Source organism: Sminthopsis crassicaudata, chromosome 6, assembly GCF_048593235.1.
Source record: "Sminthopsis crassicaudata isolate SCR6 chromosome 6, ASM4859323v1, whole genome shotgun sequence".
NCBI classification, from domain to species: domain Eukaryota; kingdom Metazoa; phylum Chordata; class Mammalia; order Dasyuromorphia; family Dasyuridae; genus Sminthopsis; species Sminthopsis crassicaudata.
In genome coordinates, this window is record NC_133622.1 from 149,413,703 (window position 1) to 149,434,129 (window position 20,427).

The 20,427-nt window shown below is 32.8% G+C and overlaps 1 protein-coding gene across 3 annotated transcripts in view; it reads right to left on the reverse strand.

Moving 5' to 3' along the window:
• PPP3CA (protein phosphatase 3 catalytic subunit alpha) overlaps window positions 1-20,427 on the reverse strand; it is a 336,565-nt gene that overhangs the window by 41,826 nt on the left and 274,312 nt on the right. For all 3 annotated transcript variants that reach the window (XM_074276298.1, XM_074276299.1, XM_074276301.1), the window contains exons 8-9: window positions 17,119-17,196; window positions 13,191-13,285 (exon numbers count right to left, since the gene is read on the reverse strand). In XM_074276298.1, coding sequence (XP_074132399.1) covers window positions 13,191-13,285; window positions 17,119-17,196 — 173 coding nt within the window. The remainder of the gene's footprint in view (window positions 1-13,190; window positions 13,286-17,118; window positions 17,197-20,427) is intronic.

Genomic DNA, 20,427 nt, shown 5'->3' on the forward strand with positions numbered 1-20,427 from the left:
TCAGATGTTAACCAGTACTCAGCAAAAATTCCCTTAGGGTTACCCCTTCCTTCTCCCCCCCCCAAATTCATGTGGCATTTTGTTTATACATACTGTGAATTAATTTATATTAATGTATATGCAATTTGTCTATTCTTCAACCAAATTACAAACAACATGAATTCAAGAATCATGTTTTATTAAACCTTATATTTCTTTCATTCCGAAAATATACTAAAGGTATTTAAGAATTTCTTTGTAGATGGCAAGATTTTTTAGAATTATCGTGTGATCGTGATGCTAGATGGAGATAAATAAGGTATGAAACTTTCATGAGATTAAAACAGAAATCCACTTCACCCCTAAGGCATTGACAAGTCTGACAATTTAAGAGTTGACTAGCATATGACAACAGGCCTCACATTTTACGGCTCACTCTCCTAGCCCTTCCCACCCACTCACTCTCTGGTCAATTATACATTTTTTTTTTTTTATAACAGTAGTGGGTGAGAAAATTATTAAAGAATCTGTAGCAACAGAAGGCCACATAATTAGTATTGCCTTAAATTCATTTCATGAACCAGCTACACATAAAAAATGGAAATATGGTATCTGGTTAGATGAATATTGCAATCTGGTTATTTAGAAATTACTTCCCTAGAATTTAATCTATCACAGGATCAAAGAATTGGAAGAGACTTCAGATATCAAATCCAAATGGAAATTTTCCAAGAGTCCTTTCTACAGTACACTTGACAAGTATCCCTTCAGCCTTTGCATGAAGTCTTCCAATCAGAAGGATGATACCTTACAAGCGGCTCATTGCACTTCTGCTTATAAAGTTTTCCTTAATTATTAGGAAGTTTTCCTCTTTATATTTAAGTTTCATTATCAGCTATTACATGACTTATGGAAAAATCATGAAGTAACAATTATGATACTACTAACTATCCTTTGGCAATTTATCTAGATGATCCATACCTCTGAAAATTTCCCATTAATTATTTTACTAGCTATAACTAATTGAGAAGAAATTTACAGGTAAATTGGAGTTGTCATGAGATAATGAAACCAGGACACCCAAGTGTTTTTAAGTGGGGAATATTTGAATGACTGACTACTGCACTGCTGAACATATAAGAAAGAGATTCATTGTTTATATGTGTGTGTGTCTGTGTGTGTATGTGTGCAAATTATATAACACTTTGAAATTTGCAAAATACTTCATAAATACTTTATCATTTCAACTCTGTGAGGTAAGTGCCATAATTATCTCCATTTTTCAGATGAGGAAATTTAGGCTGAGATAGGTTAAATGATTTGCCCATGGTCACAGGACTAGTGTCTGAGAGTTTTTAAAAAAAATAAAGAAGCATTTAATATAGCACTATGTGCTAGGTACTTTTCTAAGTGCTTTTAAAAAAACAAAATAAATATCTTTTTTTGATCCTCACAACAACTCTGAGAGTTCGATGCTATTATTATTATCATTTTATAGTAGAGGAAAGTGAGATAAGGAACAATAAGTGACTTACTAGGGTCATACAACTCGTCATACAACTGAGGGGGGATTTGAAGTCAGGTGTTCTGACTCCAGCAATCCAGCACTCTGCCAGCTGGCATTCATATAATTTTTCCCTTAAGCACCTATTTGCCTACTCACTAAGCCCCAGCATCTCTCCATTTCATCTACCATACAATATGTAATCCTTTTTGTCTTTTAAAGCCTGTCACAAACTGGTTACAATCAATCTTTTGAGTGTCAATATACATTTCCCTTGCTGCATTCTAGTCAAACTGCTCTGTCTCTGTTCTTCACCTACATTCCATCTTTCATGTCCATGACTTTTCCCTTATATTGATAATCCTATACGTTTGCAACGCATTCTTGCCTCACATCTGCCTTATACTGTGCCTTCAAGGCATAATTGAAGCACTACCTTATACACAAAGCCTTTCCTGATTTATCCAACTATTTCTTTTCTACTGGTGGTTAAAACTACCTTGTTAAATGTTTAGCTACCTAATCTTTATTTTCTATTTATTTTGTTCCTTTTTGTTTTCTCTCTCTCTCTGTCTGTCTCTCTTTGTGCATGTGTTTGTGTTTATGTCTGTGTATGTATGTATTTCTGCCTCTTCTCCTCCTTGGCACTGGAATGCAAGATCCTAGAGTCTATGAAATATCTCATTCTTTATAATTATAAGTCAAGGCCCTATTACACTGCATGGCACAGAGTAGTTTAAGAAATGAATGTTGATGTATTGGTTAACCTGCCATCTGGGGGAGGGGGTGGGGGGGAAGAAGGGGAAAAGTTGAAACAAAAGGTTTTGCAATTGTCAATGCTGAAAAATTACCTATGCATAAAATTTTTGTAAAAATAAAATAAAATAAAATAAAGTAAAATAAACTGAAATGAATGTTGAAGTGAAGTGAATAGAATTGTAAATATGGGTAGGACCATATGCTAAATTTCCATCTTGCTCTAAACCTTATGATCCTCTATACACATGCAAACAATATGCAAGTCACTTAAAACTGAGCAATCTTATGAATGAAAGGCATAGAAAAAGCTCTCTATGACCACCTTTAAGCTGCTATCAAGTGGGAAAAAAAAGGGACATGGTAATCCTAGCTCTTGACTGATTAACTGTTCCTAGAAACAATATAGCAACAATATAACAATATAGCCTCAATATAACAACCTTAGCTTCAAAAAAAATGTAACTACAGCAATTGTACAAAGGCACTAGATATTAAAAACATCGCTATCATTTTGTAATGTGATAAGTTTTTTTTTAATTTTTAAAATTATATTTAAAATCCAGCCCTAAGGCATAACATGCTCTAAATTTTTAGATGAGATCTCTAAGACAGTTTTGCCTCTGAGCTGTTACTTGGTTGACTTACTATTTTACTTTTTACAGTGTTAGTGGGGACTTGGGTACATTTCTATACCAGTGCTACACCTATGTCAACTAATCTAAAATTTGAAGCTCCATTGAGTCTAGAAAGTTTTTTTTTTTTCTTAATATGTATCCAAAGCACTATTCATTCTTTTGGTGCTCAATAACCTTCAAAAAACAAAAGCAAAGAATAAAGAACAAAGAACTAACCAACAAAACTTCAGAGTTGCAAGAGTTCTCATACTTCTCCATACTCTCCCTCCCCAAATACACAATAGATCTGACAAGTAATCATATTCTTGATGTCTGAAGGCTTCCAAATTAGAATACAGAGCCTAGTCTGCTTTGAACTATATGCATTGCTAAGAACATTTTTTTATATTGAGTCTAATTTTTTGTCTAATTTATGCTTTTATGCTTATTATTTATGCTTAGGGTTTTCTAGGGGAAGGTAGTATAGGTTTAATTTTTTATACAACTGATAGCCCATTCAAATAGTTAAACAGACCTATCATATTGTCACTGTTAAATCTTCTATAAGCTAAATATTCTTTTTTTCTTAAATGGATCTCTGTACAGCATGATGTTCATTCCTTTCACAAATCCAATCACCTTATCCTAGTCTTGTTTTTTTTAGTTTTGTTTGTTTGTTTTGCTTTTTAATGTGGCCTCCAGAACTGAATTCAATGCTACAGATGTAGTCTGATCAAATTATAATGTAGCGATACTATTACCTCCTTTGTTTTAGATACCATTCTTCTATTGATATAACTGAAGATAGCATGAGACTTTCTGGCTAACATGTCATACTATTATCTTACACGGAGCTTATAGTTCAGTATATAGTATGTATTTTTATATGAACTATATTCTAGCCACATATCCCCATTCTATACATGTACACTTGAATTTTTGAATTTAGTTATCCATTTTAAATTTATCTTATTAGATTTAGCAGACTTCTGGCCTGTCAAGAATTTTGTATTTGTCACAGAAAAAAATTATAGTTGACCCTTCCAGGTTCATGTTACTCTAAAATCTGAAGAGCATTTCATTGAAATATTCATTTTAAAAATGTTGAATAGAATAACAGCAAGAACAGACTGTCAGAGACACTCTACTATAGGCATCTCATCAAACTGATATTGATACATTATTTGGTTCTGTTCGTTCAACCAGACATATAACTACCTGCTTAATTATCCAAACAATGTTTCTCCATCTTTCTTACAAGGATATCATGAGATATTTGGTCAAATACCTAGTTGAAATCTATACAACAACTCATCAACTTTAAGTCAAACACATAAACATATCAATGTGTTTCAAGAGTCCAACTAATCAATGTTTAGTTAAGAGTCAAAGGATTAAAGGGTGATCAGAGTATAAAATCTCAATGGGTGATGTCTTTTTTCATTTCCCCCCCTTCCCATTAATTAATATTTAAAAAGAAAGCAAGTAGAGTTCAGAACTGAAACTAAAACTGTTTAGAAAGAGGCCTCCAGCAGTGTTCCTGACCCATTCTCATAGTGCAGCTGGAAAAACAGAAACAGAAACACATTGGTGCTTTGGGGGATAGTTTTAAAAATGGGAGAAATGAATTATTTATTTTAGGATAACCTAAAAGCTACTCTAACTTACACTGTATTAATAATTTATGTATTTGAATATGCTGCACTCAAGGATAATTTTAAAGAAACAAATAACACTTCATTTCAAAGACTTCTTTTCCTCTTATGAAAGTTAAGTAGAATTACCTGAAAAGTGACTTGAAAAATAAAAATGTGAGCAACATCACAGCAGAATGAATATGCCACTCCAAAATCTTTCTTATATAGCACTATTTAGCAGAGATGAAATCAAATATTATGTGCAAACTACTGAGACTGGAGGATGGGAAACATTTCATATTATAGTAAATTACTGAATAACAAATGCTTAAAAAAATAATTGCACCAAACTGTATCACTCAGGATGAAAAAGAAAAAGGCAATTACCAGCACAAGCAAATTAATATGCTATATTATATATCATAGGAGCAAAAAGCTTTGGAAAAACATTTTACTGAAAAACCTCATTACCCTCTGGGTTTATGACCAAATTGAGCCATTCCTCTTGAGTCTCAAATATCTACTTCTGCTTGTCATTTTTCTGTATTCAAAGAAATTATTATGAATGACTCAAATCTCCAAGGAGATGAAATGCCTAAATCCCCAAAAAATAGACTAGAATTTTCCTTGGAAAAATCTTATTTTCTCTCCATTGAACATACATGTTTCCATTGATTCTAGTCCTCATAGAGATAAGTAACAGGTAAATATCCTGCTTTTAAGAAGGAAAATGTTATTAATGGCTATTTCTAAGAATTAGAAATTCAAGTGTAGTTTACCACGTAAACGTAAGGCATCTTTTTGGAAAGTTGTGAAATGGTTCTTCTGTTGATGGTGCCTATATTGCCTCCATCAATTTGGTCATGGAAATTTGATCTGTGGTTGTTTGTATATGCCAAACAAATATTTAAATAATATGCACATTTAAGTATGCGTTCAACAAAAAGAGATGATTTGAATCATTAAAAGTGCTAGGGGATACTTTGAATCATGTAATACCTAATCACCATAATGATCAATTCGGTCTGATGGAAGGGTAGAAAACTTCAGTGAAGGAAAAGTCTAGTCCATGGATTGGTTCTAGTCCATGGCTTAATTTCATTTAGTCTATAAAGTTATTACCAAAAAAAAAAAAAAAAAAAAAAAAAAAAAAGATACCACTCATGTGTGTAATTGTGGAAAAAAAAAAAAAAAAAACAAGTTCTGAATGTCCTTAGTGGAAAAATTCTAAAAGCTAACAAGATAGAGCATCTTTAAGAGAGGAAGAAAGAAGGAAAGAAAGAAAGAAAGAAAGAAAGAAAGAAAGAAAGAAAGAAAGAAAGAAAGAAAGAAAGAAAGAAAGAAAGAAAGAAAGAGAAGGAAGGAAGAAAGAAAGAAAGAAAGAAAGAAAGAAAGAAAGAAAGAAAGAAAGAAAGAAAGAAAGAAAGAAAGAAAGAAAGAAAGAAAGAAAGAAAGAAAGAAAGAAAGAAAGAAAGAAAAGGAAGGAAGAAAGAAAGGGAAGAAAGAAAAGGAAGAAATATGAGAATCACCACAGAATGGATGTGGTAGGTACTGAAATGTTTTTTGAAAAATTTATAAATCAAATGAAGGTGGCCTAGCTGTACCTGATCTAAAACTATACTATAAAGCAGCAGTCACCACAACCATTTGGTATTGGCTAAGAAATAGACTAGTTGATCGGTGGAATAGGTTGGGTTCACAGGACAAAATCGTCAATAAGTATAGAAATCTAGTGTTTGACAAACCCAAAGATGCCAACTTTTGGGGTAAGAATTACTATTTGACAAAATTGTTGGGAAAATTTGAAATTAGTATGGCAGAAACAAGGCATTGACCCACACTTAACACCATATGGGTTCATAATAAATGTAAAGAATGAAATTATAAATAAATTAGAAGAACATAGGATAGTTTACCTCTCAGACCTGTGGAGGAGGAAGGAATTTGTGACCAAACAAGAACTAGAGATCATTATTCATCACAAAATAGAAAATTTTGATTATATCAAATTAAAAAGCTTTTGTACAAACAAAACTAATGTAGACAAGATTAGAAGGGAAGCAATAAACTGGGAAAACATTTTTACAGCTAAAGGTTCTGATAAAGGCCTCGTTTCCAAAATATATAGATAATTGACTCTAATTTATAAGTAATCAAGCCATTCTCCAATTGATAAATGGACACAGGATATGGACAGACAATTTTCAGAGGGTGAAATTGAAACTATTTCCACTCACATGAAAAGGAGTTCCAAATCATTATTGATCAGAGAAATGCAAACTAAGACAACTCTGAGGTACCACTACACACCTGTCAGACTAGATAAGATGACAGGAAAAGATAATGACAGATGTTGGAGGGAATGTGGGAAAATTTGGACACTAATACATTGTGGGTGGAGTTGTGAATGGATCCAACCATTCTGGAGAGCAATTTGGTACTATACTCAAAAAATTATCAAACTGTGTATTTAGCACAGATCTAGCACAGTTGATCTAGCAATGTTACTACTGGGCTTATCTCCCAAAGAGATGTTAAAGAAGGGACAGGGACCTGTATGTGCAAAAATGTTGGTGGCAGCCCTTTTTGTAGTAGAAATTGAATGGATGCCCATCAATTGGAGAATGGCTGAGTAAATTGTGGCATATAAATGTTATGGAATATTATTGTTCTGTAAGAAATGACCAGCAGGATGAATACAGAGAGACTTGGAGACACATGAACTGATGCTAAGTGAAATGAGCAGAACCAGGAGTTCATACACTTCTACATTGATTCATTTGATGAGGATCAATTCTGATGGAAGTGGCTATCTTCAACAATGAGAGGATCCAAATTAGCTCCAATTGATCAGTGATGAACAGAACCAGCTATACCCAGTGAAAAAATACTGGGAAATGAGTATGGACCACAACATAGCATTTTCATTCTTTCTGTTATTGTTTGCTTGCATTTTTGTTTTTCTTCCCAGATTATTTTTACCTTCTTTCTAAATCTGATTTTTCTTGTGCAACAAGATTACTGTATAAATATGTATACATATATTGTATTTAACATATTTAACATGTATAGGAATATATGCTATCTAGGGGAGAGGAGAGAGGGAAGGAGGGGATAATTTAGAACAGAAGTTTTTGCAAGGGTCAGTTTTGAAAAATTACCCATGCATATGTTTTGTCAATAAAAAGCTATAATAATAAAAAAAAGGAAAAAAAAATCAGAATTTCAAGAATCTCTAAGCTTATACAAACATGAAAGAATTAAAATCCTTATATTTGGCATTTTCATCTTATTTTCTCATTAAAAAATCTACAGCACAATGTTTTCTTTTTCTTTTTTCTTTTTCTCTTTTTTAATAAGAAAGAACAATATCAGTTAATTTGTTAGAGGCAATGCAGCACAGCATAAGAAAGTCCTGCATGTTAATGCCATCTCAAGCATCTGGGGTGAGATGATGAGTAAATCACTTAACCTCTCTGACCCTCAGTTTTATCATCTGTAAAATGAAGATATTAATATAATAATGTCTGTAGATCAGAATTTATTCAAACAAACTCTGAGTTTGCAATTTTCTCTTTCCTAAATGTCTGTTTGTCTGTCTCTCCTTTCTTTGTATTCCCAACTCATAGCACAGTGCCTGGTATATATTAAATATTTAATAAACTCTTGATGACTTGGTTTGACTCTTCCTTTCCTTTATCTATCTAAAATATAGGTATAAGATTAAAGAATCAGATATTTATAGCTGAAAGAAACCTTAAAGGTCATCTAGCCCAACCTCCTTATTTGAATTTGAGATTAAATGACTGACAAAGATCACAAGGCTTAGTATATGGTAGAGCTGAGAATTAAACCATATTCTCTTTGAGTCTAAATTCAGCATTTTTCCCACTGAACCATGCTGCCTCTCTTGATTTTTTATCTTCTACTATATTAAAGTTTTATAGGCTTTATTCTTAATATAAAATTAATTTTAAGACATTTTTATTTCTCTCTTTTAACATATGTATAGGTGAATACATAGACATATATTTACACATAGTCTAATATAGTAGGCATTTAGTAAAATAAATAAAATTATAACCACATACAGATATATTATTCTACGAAAACCTTTGATGTTATATAAATAGCCTGCCCTCTTGCTAATTCTCTTGCATTATGGAAACCTGGTTATCACAGGGAAATACAAATTCAGTCAGCTCTCTTTTCTTCTGCATCTGTGAATGGTGGTGAAGTTGAGTATGTATTAATGAATAATTTTTTTAATAAATCACTGGAGCTTTAATTTTCCTATTTATCTTTTTCACAAAAAATAGTACAGCTATTCAACTCCCAATGAGCTCTAAGGTAAGGTCTAGCACTGGAATGCCCCAAAAGGAAAGGCATTCTTAATCTATGATCTATGAATTTTATGTGTGTATGCATGTGAGTTTTAATATTTGATAACTGCATTTTAAGATAATTGGTTTTCTTTGCATTTAAAAACATTCTTCTGAGAAAGGGTCCTCAAGCTTGATCAGACTAACCAAGGAATCCCTGACACAAGTAAGTTCCCTGCTATAAAGAGAACACAAGAGTACTGCAATTCACCAGGCAACACATTATAAACATAACACAAACTTTCTATCAAGTTTGCAGGTAATGGAGGTGAAGAGAGTCAATGCTCAAAAAATAATAATAATAATCCAAATGTGTTGAGAAAAATATCTTTAGAATTATATTCATTACTAGGTGCATCTTTGGTTTTAATTTCTAGATCAATCAATTTCAAGAAACACAATTATTACTTGTATCCTTTATAGAATGTATGATGCTTGATCTGCCTTTAAAAATTATCAGTCTATTGTGGAGATAAGATTATTACAATATAGGAAATGAAAAGTGTTATATATGTGGAAACAGGAATATATGCTGAAGGGAATTAGTAGCCTACTTTTCTTTGTATGAAAAGTTCATGTAAGGAGGAAAAGAGATAAAACTAGAAAGTTTCAGGTCTTGAATGTAAGGCTACATATAAGACTTTGGAGTCTTTGTATAGGTAATAGCAAACCACTGAAAGTTTCTGAAGTTTGTAACTCCTTGGAAAAATCAGTTATTCTCTTGGTTTCCTCATTTGTAAGACAAGAGGGTTGAACTGAATAATTCCTTGGAGTTCCTTCTGGCACTACCATTCTGTGATCCTACTATATGATTTAAGGGCTTAACATATTAAAAACATTGTTTTAGGAAGACCAAAGTAACTGTTGTGCAAAAAGAGGTGGGAGAGTAAAGAGAGAATGGAAGTAAAAAGATCAGTTAGTAGAATCTTTCAGTAGTCAAGATTTAAGATATGAACCATATTTCCTAGGGAAATAGACAATGGAATGCATAGGATGAGTTTTGGAAAGATAATCTGCCTGGAATACTCTGTTGGTGTTGATTATGGCTCTCATTAGGTGTTAAATTCTAAGGAAAAAACCCTATTTAACATTTTTCCCACTTTTCCAAGAACTCTGCAAGAGGTGTTAGGAAAAAATAACATCATATCACAATTACCATGTTTGCAATTTCAAATTTTTCTTAAATTCATCTATGTTGCTAAGACTCACACTGTGTTCTCTGAAGCTCATACTTTTTGCTGTTATCTTCTTGTTGGCTCTTCTTTGAAGTTGCTGGCAAAGCAATTTTGTGACTTGTTTCTTTACTCTGGTTAACATTAATTTTATTCAAATATACTAACTCTTACTTTTAGCAATGAATAAATGGCTTCCACCCCCATATACAGTACACAACGTTAGCATAATAGCTTTAAAGTGCTTCAGAGATTTTACACAAAAGCCTATTAAAATTATGCTCTCATTGAAATGAGCATCTTTCTCTCCTCTCTCTCTGATCAGTCTGTCTTTTTGTCTCCAGAGAATTCTTTTGTTTTTTTGGAGAGATTTCAAAATTGCAATGCTTTTATTCCCTTCCTTAGAGAAGTGTCTTCACCCACAAGGCAAGAGAACATAATGCCAGAATCACAGATCCTCAAGTTGCAGAACGAGACTTGATACCTCATCTTTTCTCACAATTACATCAACTACCCAGCCTGTCTCTAAACTTAGATTGGCATATAATCATTTCATCTTATTGGACAAAGAGGGAAAAATCCAATTTTTTTTACTTTTTTAACTGATTTTCTCTAATTTTAAAATAAGTGTAGTGATTTGGGTTAAAAGGGACATTTTGCTCTTTAAAAATATTTTATTATGGCAATTATGGCAGAGTTATAAAAGCTTTGACAGTGACTACCAAAAAAGTAACAAAAATATTCTTATATAAAATTTTGGTAAAACACAAAATCAGAAAGTTGAAAAGGACCTTGAGAGACCATTTGGATTTATTAAGGGTAATATTGAGAAGACTAATTTTGTTACAAACCTGCCAGCCAACTTGCTTTGTTGTGACTTTTCCTTCTCTATTAAACAGAAAAAAAACCCGCTGAATTTCTACCTTTTATTATAAGGCTAGCAAGACTGATAATAATAGCAAGAAATAATATTCAAGAAAACATATAATTACCTGGCCATCACTAGTGACTTCTCCCTTAAAAAAGGCTGGAAAACTAGCAAAATATGGGGTAAGAGGGGATTCCTCAGAAGTTTCCTCTTCACATCATGAACACACAAGGCAGTAGCTTGGATTCCATTTTCTACTTAGACATTAGTAACCCCAGAACTATTCCTCAAAGCTGCAGTGGTGACTTTTTGTATAGTCTCAGAAGTCCAACACATAAAGAGATGAAAGTGTATTCAACAGAATACTAGACCTGTATGTACTAGTAGTATGATTCTGAGAAAGTTATCCTCAGTAAAATAGGGATTATAAATACTGTGGTATTTATCTCATTAGAGCTGGAGGAAGGCTCCAATGAGCCAAATATATGTTAAGTGCTTTGCAAAGTCCTGAATAAATGCTAGCTATTACTATTGTTATATAAGGTTCCGGGATTTCTTTACATGGTAAGATTTCTCATATAGGATGCAAAGCCAATTCATTTGAAGTAACCTAAAGTGATAGCTGTTTTTCTTTACTGCTCAAAGGAAGCATCTGCTGAAATTCTTTAAAACAAAAATTAGTATTTCATTTATTAGAGAAATATTTTAAAAATGACAGCGAACAATATCCTGACAGTTCCTAATGTGCTGTTGGGCTTGTGTTTGTAGAGCAGCTGATTTACAATCACGACAACTGTTTCTATTTGTAAAAAGTCTTTCCTTTACCTCTTGTTAATTCTGTATTGATTTCAAAGGAATCAACCATTAAAAAAAACTCCTAGAAACTAATGAGGATAGAGAATTAAAGCATGTTAGAGTAGAAAGGATTCTTTAAAACCTAAAACTTAATCTTTTTATTATATAGAAGAAGAATCTGAGTCAGAGAGAAGTGCTAGTTCAAATCGGATGTACTGGTACAGGCTCCTATTGCCTCTCTCAATCTGGTAAATCTTCATTTACACCTTTAAAATGAAAAACTGTTACAAATCAGAGTTTGGTTTATTGTTTTAATTATCTGGACTTAAGAAAGTGACAGGAAAAGTGTTAACAATATACATGAAATTTTAAAAATGTCATGTCAATTCAAAGAGTAAACTCTTTGCTTTCTGCTGATCAGATAACAATTAAGTGGCAGAATGGGAATTTGAATCCAGCTCTTTTGACTCCAAGTTCAACTACATGACATAGTAGCTAGAATTGGGAAGATTTGAGTTCAATTACTACTTCAAACACTTATCCAAGATCCTGGGCAAGCCACCTAACCACTGTGTGAATAAATTTCTTTCTCTTCAAAATTGAGATAATAATTGCACTTATTAGGTTGTAATAAGGATCAAAATGTGGTAATATCTACAAATCACTTTCCAAACTTTAAAGCACTATATAAATGTCATTATATTATTTTACTACTATAGAACTAAACTAAAATAGGTCTCATGTTTTATGAGATCTCATGTTCATATGAATCTCATTGTCTCTCTCTCTCTCTCCATACCCTTTAAAAGGTTATATCTATCTAGGGTATCTGTATTTATATAATCATTAGCTATATACATATTTATCTGCATCTATATCTGCTTTGCTTTTGTATATATGCATGTACATTATATTCACACACATGTTTGCATATGGGCACGTGGTATGTTCTATTGTGCACATGTACATATTTGCAGTTTGCAAATGTTATGTATATGCAGATGCAATGCACAGAAATGTTTGCAAAACAATATATACAGACATGTGTATATAGTGTGCACACATGCATAACATGTATACATGAAATATGTCCACAACCACACATATACATTGCAATGTGCACATGCACACACAAATATATAATTGTACAGATTAAATAAATACAAAGGGAAAACAAAGGAAAGAAAAAGCAATGACTTTTTTTTAATGAATTCATTGTTACTACAAACTCACAATAACAAAGTTCCCTCTAGCAATGCATGCATCTAGATTGATATTTCATCTGTAACTTCAGAGGCCTGTGAAATGTCCTGGGTGCAATGAGTAGTTAAATGACCAAAAAATAAAGCATGGTTAAATAAAGACACTATGATGCAACAAGATACAAGTATATGTTAGCTTAATATACCTTTACAAAGCAAAGACTAAAATGAAATGTAGTACATGCTCCTAAAGATTCAAGAGCATCTAAGTGACTTACCTTTGTTATTGTACACATCTAGATAATTTGGTGCTGAAAAGATTGTAATTAGAGAAGGGAAGCCAGTTGTTTGGCTTTTCCTATACATGCGATACCTGAAAACAAGAAAATTCTAAGTTAGAAAGAAGGCTGTTTAAAAAAAAAAAAAATATATATATATATATATATATATATATATATATATATATATATATATATATATACATATATATATATATATATAAAACAATACCGAATTATAGATTTGGCAATGAATAGCAGAAAAGGATTCAAATACTGTTAGTAAAATGAGGGCCATTTTACTAACAACAAAACAATTTCTCTTTTAAGTTGGCTGATAAACTCTAATCTCAGAATCTGGGGAAGAATTTTCCTATGATTATTATATTTTAGAGGTCATAGGACACACTTTATATAGAATGGCTTCTTACATAATATTCTCTTCAGAAAGCCACAGATACTGTTGACATTGCAATATCAAGTCAGATCACTAATGCACAAGCCAGTTATTCTCCAGATTTACAGATGCACTACTGAGATAACCTTGTCCATAAACAATCTTTTCCTGAATAGCAATTTGCCTCCCAAAAAGAATATCTAACCATATTCAAGATTCACAAATTTAGATTTTCAACTTATATTCATCTACTTTTCATTCTTTCTGGCTTCTATGGATCAAAAAATAATTCTTTTAATAGGATAATATTTAATCAATCTGTAATGAAATTGGATATGAGGAATTTTTGAAAACACATCAATGATGTTGCTATTTTACTTTCCTGAATACAAGAATAATGATTTTTATTTTTCAAATAATCAAAAGAAGTGGTAGATGTATGCTTTCTTCCACTGTGGTGAAAAAAATATTTTGCTACTATTTGGGGAGTAGCTTTTGGAAATATCAATCTAGAAAATTTATTGCAAAGTATTGCCTTGCAAACGAAATCTTATTTACCCTTAGGTATCTCCTGCTAGTTATTTTTGGCAGGCAAACTGTTCTTAATTTTTACTGAATTATCTAGTAAAAACATAAAATCTTATTAGATGAGATACAATATCATTTTTTAAAATAGTTTTTATTTACCAGAAATATGCATGGGTAATTTTACAACATTGACAATTGCCAAACCTTTTGCTCTAATTTTTCCCCCCCTTCCCCCCCCCCCAAATGGGAGGTTGACCAATACGTGTTACATATGTTAAAGTATAAATGAAATACAATATATGTTTACATGTCCAAACAGTTGTTTTGCTGTACAAAAAGAATCAGACTTTGAAATAGTGTACAATTAGCCTGTGAAGGAAATCCAAAATGCAGGAGGACAAAAATAGAGGGATTGGGAATTCTATGTAGTGGTTCATAGTCATCTCCTAGAGTTCTTTTGCTGGGTGTAGCTGGTTCAATTCATTACTGCTCTATTGGAGCTGATTTGGTTCATCTCATTGTTGAAAATGGCCACATCCATCAGAATTGATCATCATATAGTATTGTTGTTGAAGATACAATATAATTTCAAGATATCTTCATATTATTTCTTTGAACTTAAGAAAACTGATGCCAATCCAGGAAGAAAATCTTTCTAGTCTTTTGGAAATCTCTAAAAAACATTTACCTTGTGTTTGTGAATGAGCAAAATATTGCATGAGTAAGACAGTCTTTTTCATTTTTAGGCCCATGATTTTACAAACAGGCTGTGACAGTAAATAACTGTTTCAAAAGGAAAAAAAGACTGCTTGAAGTTATTGCAATGACTCTATTGCATCAACTACTCCATCTCACCCTTAGTAGCACTCAACAATACTTGTTCAATTGAAAAAAATCCAATTTGACAAACTCCTCCATAAAAACAAGTGAAGACCCAGGCACAGTAATCAGACTAATTTCATTCAGGCTCTCTGCCAAAGTGACTCACAACTTCTAAAAGGCATGCAGGTGCTGGGCTTTTGAGCTTTAATAGATATTCTGTAATAGAATGGTTCTTGAATGCATGTTTCTTCCCAATATAAGCTTTTTTTCCCCTCCTTAGTATCTTAGTCAAGGGCTAATGATAGATATAATAGGAAAGGACTTCCTCATATCCACTCCCAAGCTTCTGCCATGACCAAATCACTGGTACTTTGTTTCAGTGAAGTGATATTTTCAGAATAAATGCTCTCTAGGTGATGATTTTCTTGGCCAGAATGACATGATCCATTAAGAAAAAAATCTCAATCAGAATTCAGCAACAAAACTAATTCTTCAGTTTCAGGAAGACACATGTTCTTTCCTTCATCTTGTGCCCAATATTTTATTGAATGAAATGACCTGATTGTGATTAGAATTTGGAATGTGATTTGATTGAGCTTCTGGAGAGCAGAGGCTATTTCATTTTTGTCTTTCTGCCCTTCCCAAGCCCCATAATAGCCTACCACAGTGCCTGGCATGTAATAAATATCTAATAAATGCATGCTGACTGATCACAGATGTCAGATTATCTCAAACCACTGATATCTAGTTATATTACTATTCCACCAAGGCAAAAGTAGGAAGCTTGTGTAGGCACTCATACTTTGGAAAGTCATTCATTACCATAAAGTTTCTCAGACTTCTGGGTTATACAAGTTACTTGAATATTCAACACGATATTTGTTCAATTCTATGTATAAATATGTATTTTATTTGGGAAATATTATCTCTTACCTTTGCATTTAACTAAAAAAAAAAATAATGAATACAACATTAATTGAGTGCTGATTATGTCCAAATACTAAGCTAAGTGTTAGGGACACAAATGGAAAAATAAATCCAATACTTGTTCAGTGCATACTATATACAAAACAATAAATTCATAAAGATGAAAAACAATCTTCTTCAAGATACTTATGAGCAATATGTATATATGTATAAATTTACACATATATACCATATGTACCCAAATAGATGTATATAAACATAAATGTATATGTATATATAGTTATTTGTATAGATAGAACATTATGTATGGTATATTTTAGGTAAATCTGTGTGTATATTCTTATATGAATATATGTATGTGTGTATGCATTTATATGTATATAAAGAGAATACAAGTTTTCCTGTTATCAAATTCACACAGAAAAACTCTAAGAGGGAGGAATGATAGCCGTGGTATTGTTTAGAAAAAACCACTTAAGCTGTACCATAAAAAAGAAGGGGAAAAAAAAAAACAAAACTAAAGAAGTAAGATGGGGTACAAGAACAGTAACTCTTCCTAACAAAGGAAGAATAGCTTGTTGCATACATGAAATTAGGGCAGAACAGAGCAGAAAGATATTAGGGATCAGAAAATAGTATGGTTTGTAAGGCACTGTGCCTTATTGGACAGTGCTTGACTTTGAGTCATCAAGGCCTGGGTCTGAAGGTCCATCAGATAGTAACTAACTATGTGACCCTGAATAATTCATTTAATTTTTCACTGGGCTTCAGTTTCTTTTGTAGGAGTGATAAGGCTTATAGAACTCACTTCACAGTGTTTGTGAGGTTTAAATGAGACAACGTATGGGAAGAATTTTGTAAACTCTAAAAAGATTCTATAAATAAATGTCAATTAATTATCATTATATATAAATAGTACTGGAACAGTACAAATTGTTTTTGACAGCTTTTGTTTTATATCATCTTTACATCCTAAAAGGGTACCCAAAAGTTCTGGTGTAGTTTTAAGCTATTAAAAGATCAAACTGCACTAAGACTTTTGGGAAAATCTTTATTCCTCAAAGTAACCCTCCCCCACTCTTCTAAAGTGCTGTGTTTTTTATAATAGCAATAAACTGTTTGGCAAAGCTAATCACAACAAAAATGTTTGATATTGTCTACATTGATCCAAATCCATACTCCCAATTCTCCAGCCCCCCCCAAAAAGGGAAGAAGAGTCAAAGGCCATTTCTTAAAATCCTAGAAATCACTTACCCTGCATCTTGGGCTTCATGAGCTCGGAGTATAGATAACAAGTTATTGTGCTGTAAGAATTCACATACAGCAGGGTAACTGTCAGAAACAAACAAAAAAGAAAATAATTAATTATGAAATTGTCATATCACATATTATTCTCTAAAAATGACCAATATGATCCAGCATGATTAAATATATATCATTCTTGAAACAAGCATTTTAATCTTGAAGATAGTTGCCCCACCTTTTTCTCCTCCCAAATAAAAAAAATAATAATAATAACACCAAGTTTTAAACATAATAAAATAGGAGAAAATAGGGGGAAATCTTGGAACACACATACACATACATAGACACACATATATACATACACCCATGAGTCCACACGCACATACACACACCCTTATCTCTTGAAGAAAATCTCTTTTTTATCAAGTCTTTGCTTAGTAAACCAACCACATAAATGTGATCAAACTCTGGCCATATTTTAATTACATCTTTTGTAACAATCAAAGAGTATTTGTCAATTGTCTAAAAAAATTTAGGGAACACAAATAAGAGAAAAATCTGGTTTCACACACATATATACACACATATTCAAACTCAAGCAAAAAAGTAAGCATGGCCTTGTAGAGAGCTGTCCATGAAGCCAGGAAAACCTAAATTTGAATTTTGCCTTTCACGCACACCAGCTGTCTCAGATGACAAGCTATAGAGCAGGTACTGTTTTGTTTTGTTTTTTTATAACGTTTCCTCACCAGGATTTCCCTCTACCAACTTAGTAAAAGGTTCAATCAACCAACCAAAGAACAACAAATGAAATCTTTCAAATACATGCTTATAAACATCATGTGAATTATGTCTTTGTTTCTGATCAAGATAAATGGTACAGTGAAGATTAGGAATCTCTAAACTCAAGATATTTCCTTACCCAATCATACAGTCAAATTTAACAAATTTCACTTTTTTTTATGTTTAAAGAGGAGCTACCAAAGTAATAACATATTGAAATGCATATTTATTTATGATATATATTGCTTGATCCTTACGAGACTTTATTTTGTTCTAATGAAACATAAAAATTGAAATCATGCTGTTCTTGCAATATGAAAATAGTGCCACATTGAAAATGAAGGCTTATCAAAAGGTTATCAAACTGTGCATACCCTTTGACCAGCAGTGTTGCTAATGAGTTTGTATCCCAAAGAGATCTTAAAGAAGGGAAAGGGACCTGTATGTGCAAGAATGTTTGTGGCAGCCCTCTTTGAGGTGGCCAGAAATTGGAAACTACGTGGATGCCCATCAATTGGAGATTGGCTGAATAAATTGTGGTATATGAATGTTGTAAGGGGCCTTTAAATGGGTGCCACAGCAAATCGGGAGATTGAGGCCCGGAAGTAATTTCTGTGGATATTAGGACTGCCCTTGGGCGGGATCCTGGCCATATTGAGATAGCTTCGTAATGGGTGACTCTCTTGCTGATTGGCTGTGTGTGTGACCTCACAGGCCCTATGTAAGCCCACTGCAGGCAGCAGGCGCTCTCTTTAACCTGGCGTTCTTCACCCTGGCTTCCCAGCCTGGTGGCCAAGCCAAGATGGATAGCCAAAAGAGGTAAGGGTTTGGGTAGTGAACACGTGGGTCTTCTGACCAGGTGTTCACTAGGGAACCAACAAGTCAGGGCATCAGTCAGGGCATTATGTGAGTATGTATAATAAAGGCTTTTAAGATTACACGTGGCTGTTCTTGAGTGCGCTACCGGTTATTAAGCTATAGATTCAAGAGATTGTGGCCAGAGACCTTTGAAGGCCTCAGAGGAGGCGAGCCGGGTAGAGTTCACACTGCAAAGGACAGTGGTCAAAGGTACTCTGGTGGGTCTAGGACAGACTAGTAATTGTAACTGCCAAGAGAGCACATTACAGAATGTTATGGAATATTATTGTTCTGTAAGAAATGACCAACAGGATGATTTCAGAAAGGCCCGGAGAGACTTACATGAACTGATGCTGAGTGAAATGAGCAGGACCAGGAGATTATTGTATACTTCAACAACAATACTATATGATGATCAATTCTGATGGACGTGGCCATTTTCAACAATGAGATGAACCAAATCAGTTCCAATAGAGCAGTAATGAACTGAATCAGCTACACCCAGCAAAAGAATTCTGGGAGATGATTATGAACCACTATATAGAATTCCCAATCCCTCTAATTTTGTCCGTCTGCATTTTGGATTTCCTTCACAGGCTAATTGTACACTATTTCAAAGTCTGATTCTTTTTGTACAGCAAAACAACTGTTTGGACATGTATATATATATATTGTATTTAATTTATGCTTTAACATATTTAACATGTATTGGTCAACCTGCCATCTGGGGAGGGGGGGAAGGAGGGGAAACATTAGAACAAAAGGTTTGGCAATTGTCAATGTTGCAAAATTATCCATGCATATATCTGGTAAATAAAAACTATTAAAATATAAAATTAAAAAAAAAGAAAATGAAGGCTTAGTTCTCTTTATGTCTGTTGTAATATAAAATATTTTCTAGAAAGCCTTTATAGCTTCTTCCTCTCTCAGATTACAGACAAATGCATGTAATAAACATGAGTAAGTTTAGATGACAGCTCATGGGATAGAAATCAGGTCAATCATAACCTGAAATGACCATACATAGTGGCATAAATAATACTTATAACAGTGATTAATTGCCTCACCAAATAAATATGGTCAGTGGGGGGAAGGGGGTTGTGGGTATAGATTTTTAATTACATCTAAGAAAACTTGGCAGCTATCTAGAAAAGCAGACAGCCATTTTGTTGCTCCCATTTTAAAAGCAACTTCCTCTAATGGGATAAAGAAAAATTTTAATTTCAATCAAGCCTGTAGAGGATGGCTATAACAATCTTGAGAAACTGATTATAAAGCAATGGGATTTAAAAATGAGGAAATAATGTTTACTTAAGAAATATTTGCTTCTCTGCTGAAAAGAGGTTTACTAGGAACTTTTGCTATATGTATTCCTAATCTCAAAATCTTTATGATACATAATTTTTTAAAAAGCAAACATCCTAAATTGTATTACCTTTTCTCTGTTGATCACCATACATACATGCATACATTATATATGTATATGTTAATATATGTGCATATATATTTATATATAAATTAATTATAAATTTATATGTACATGCATAGATTTATATATATATATATATATATATATAGTGTGTATATATGTGTATGGACATATGTTTATATTTATATATTATGTGTATATATATATGTCTATATACATGTAGCATATATATAGGTATGTGTATCTAT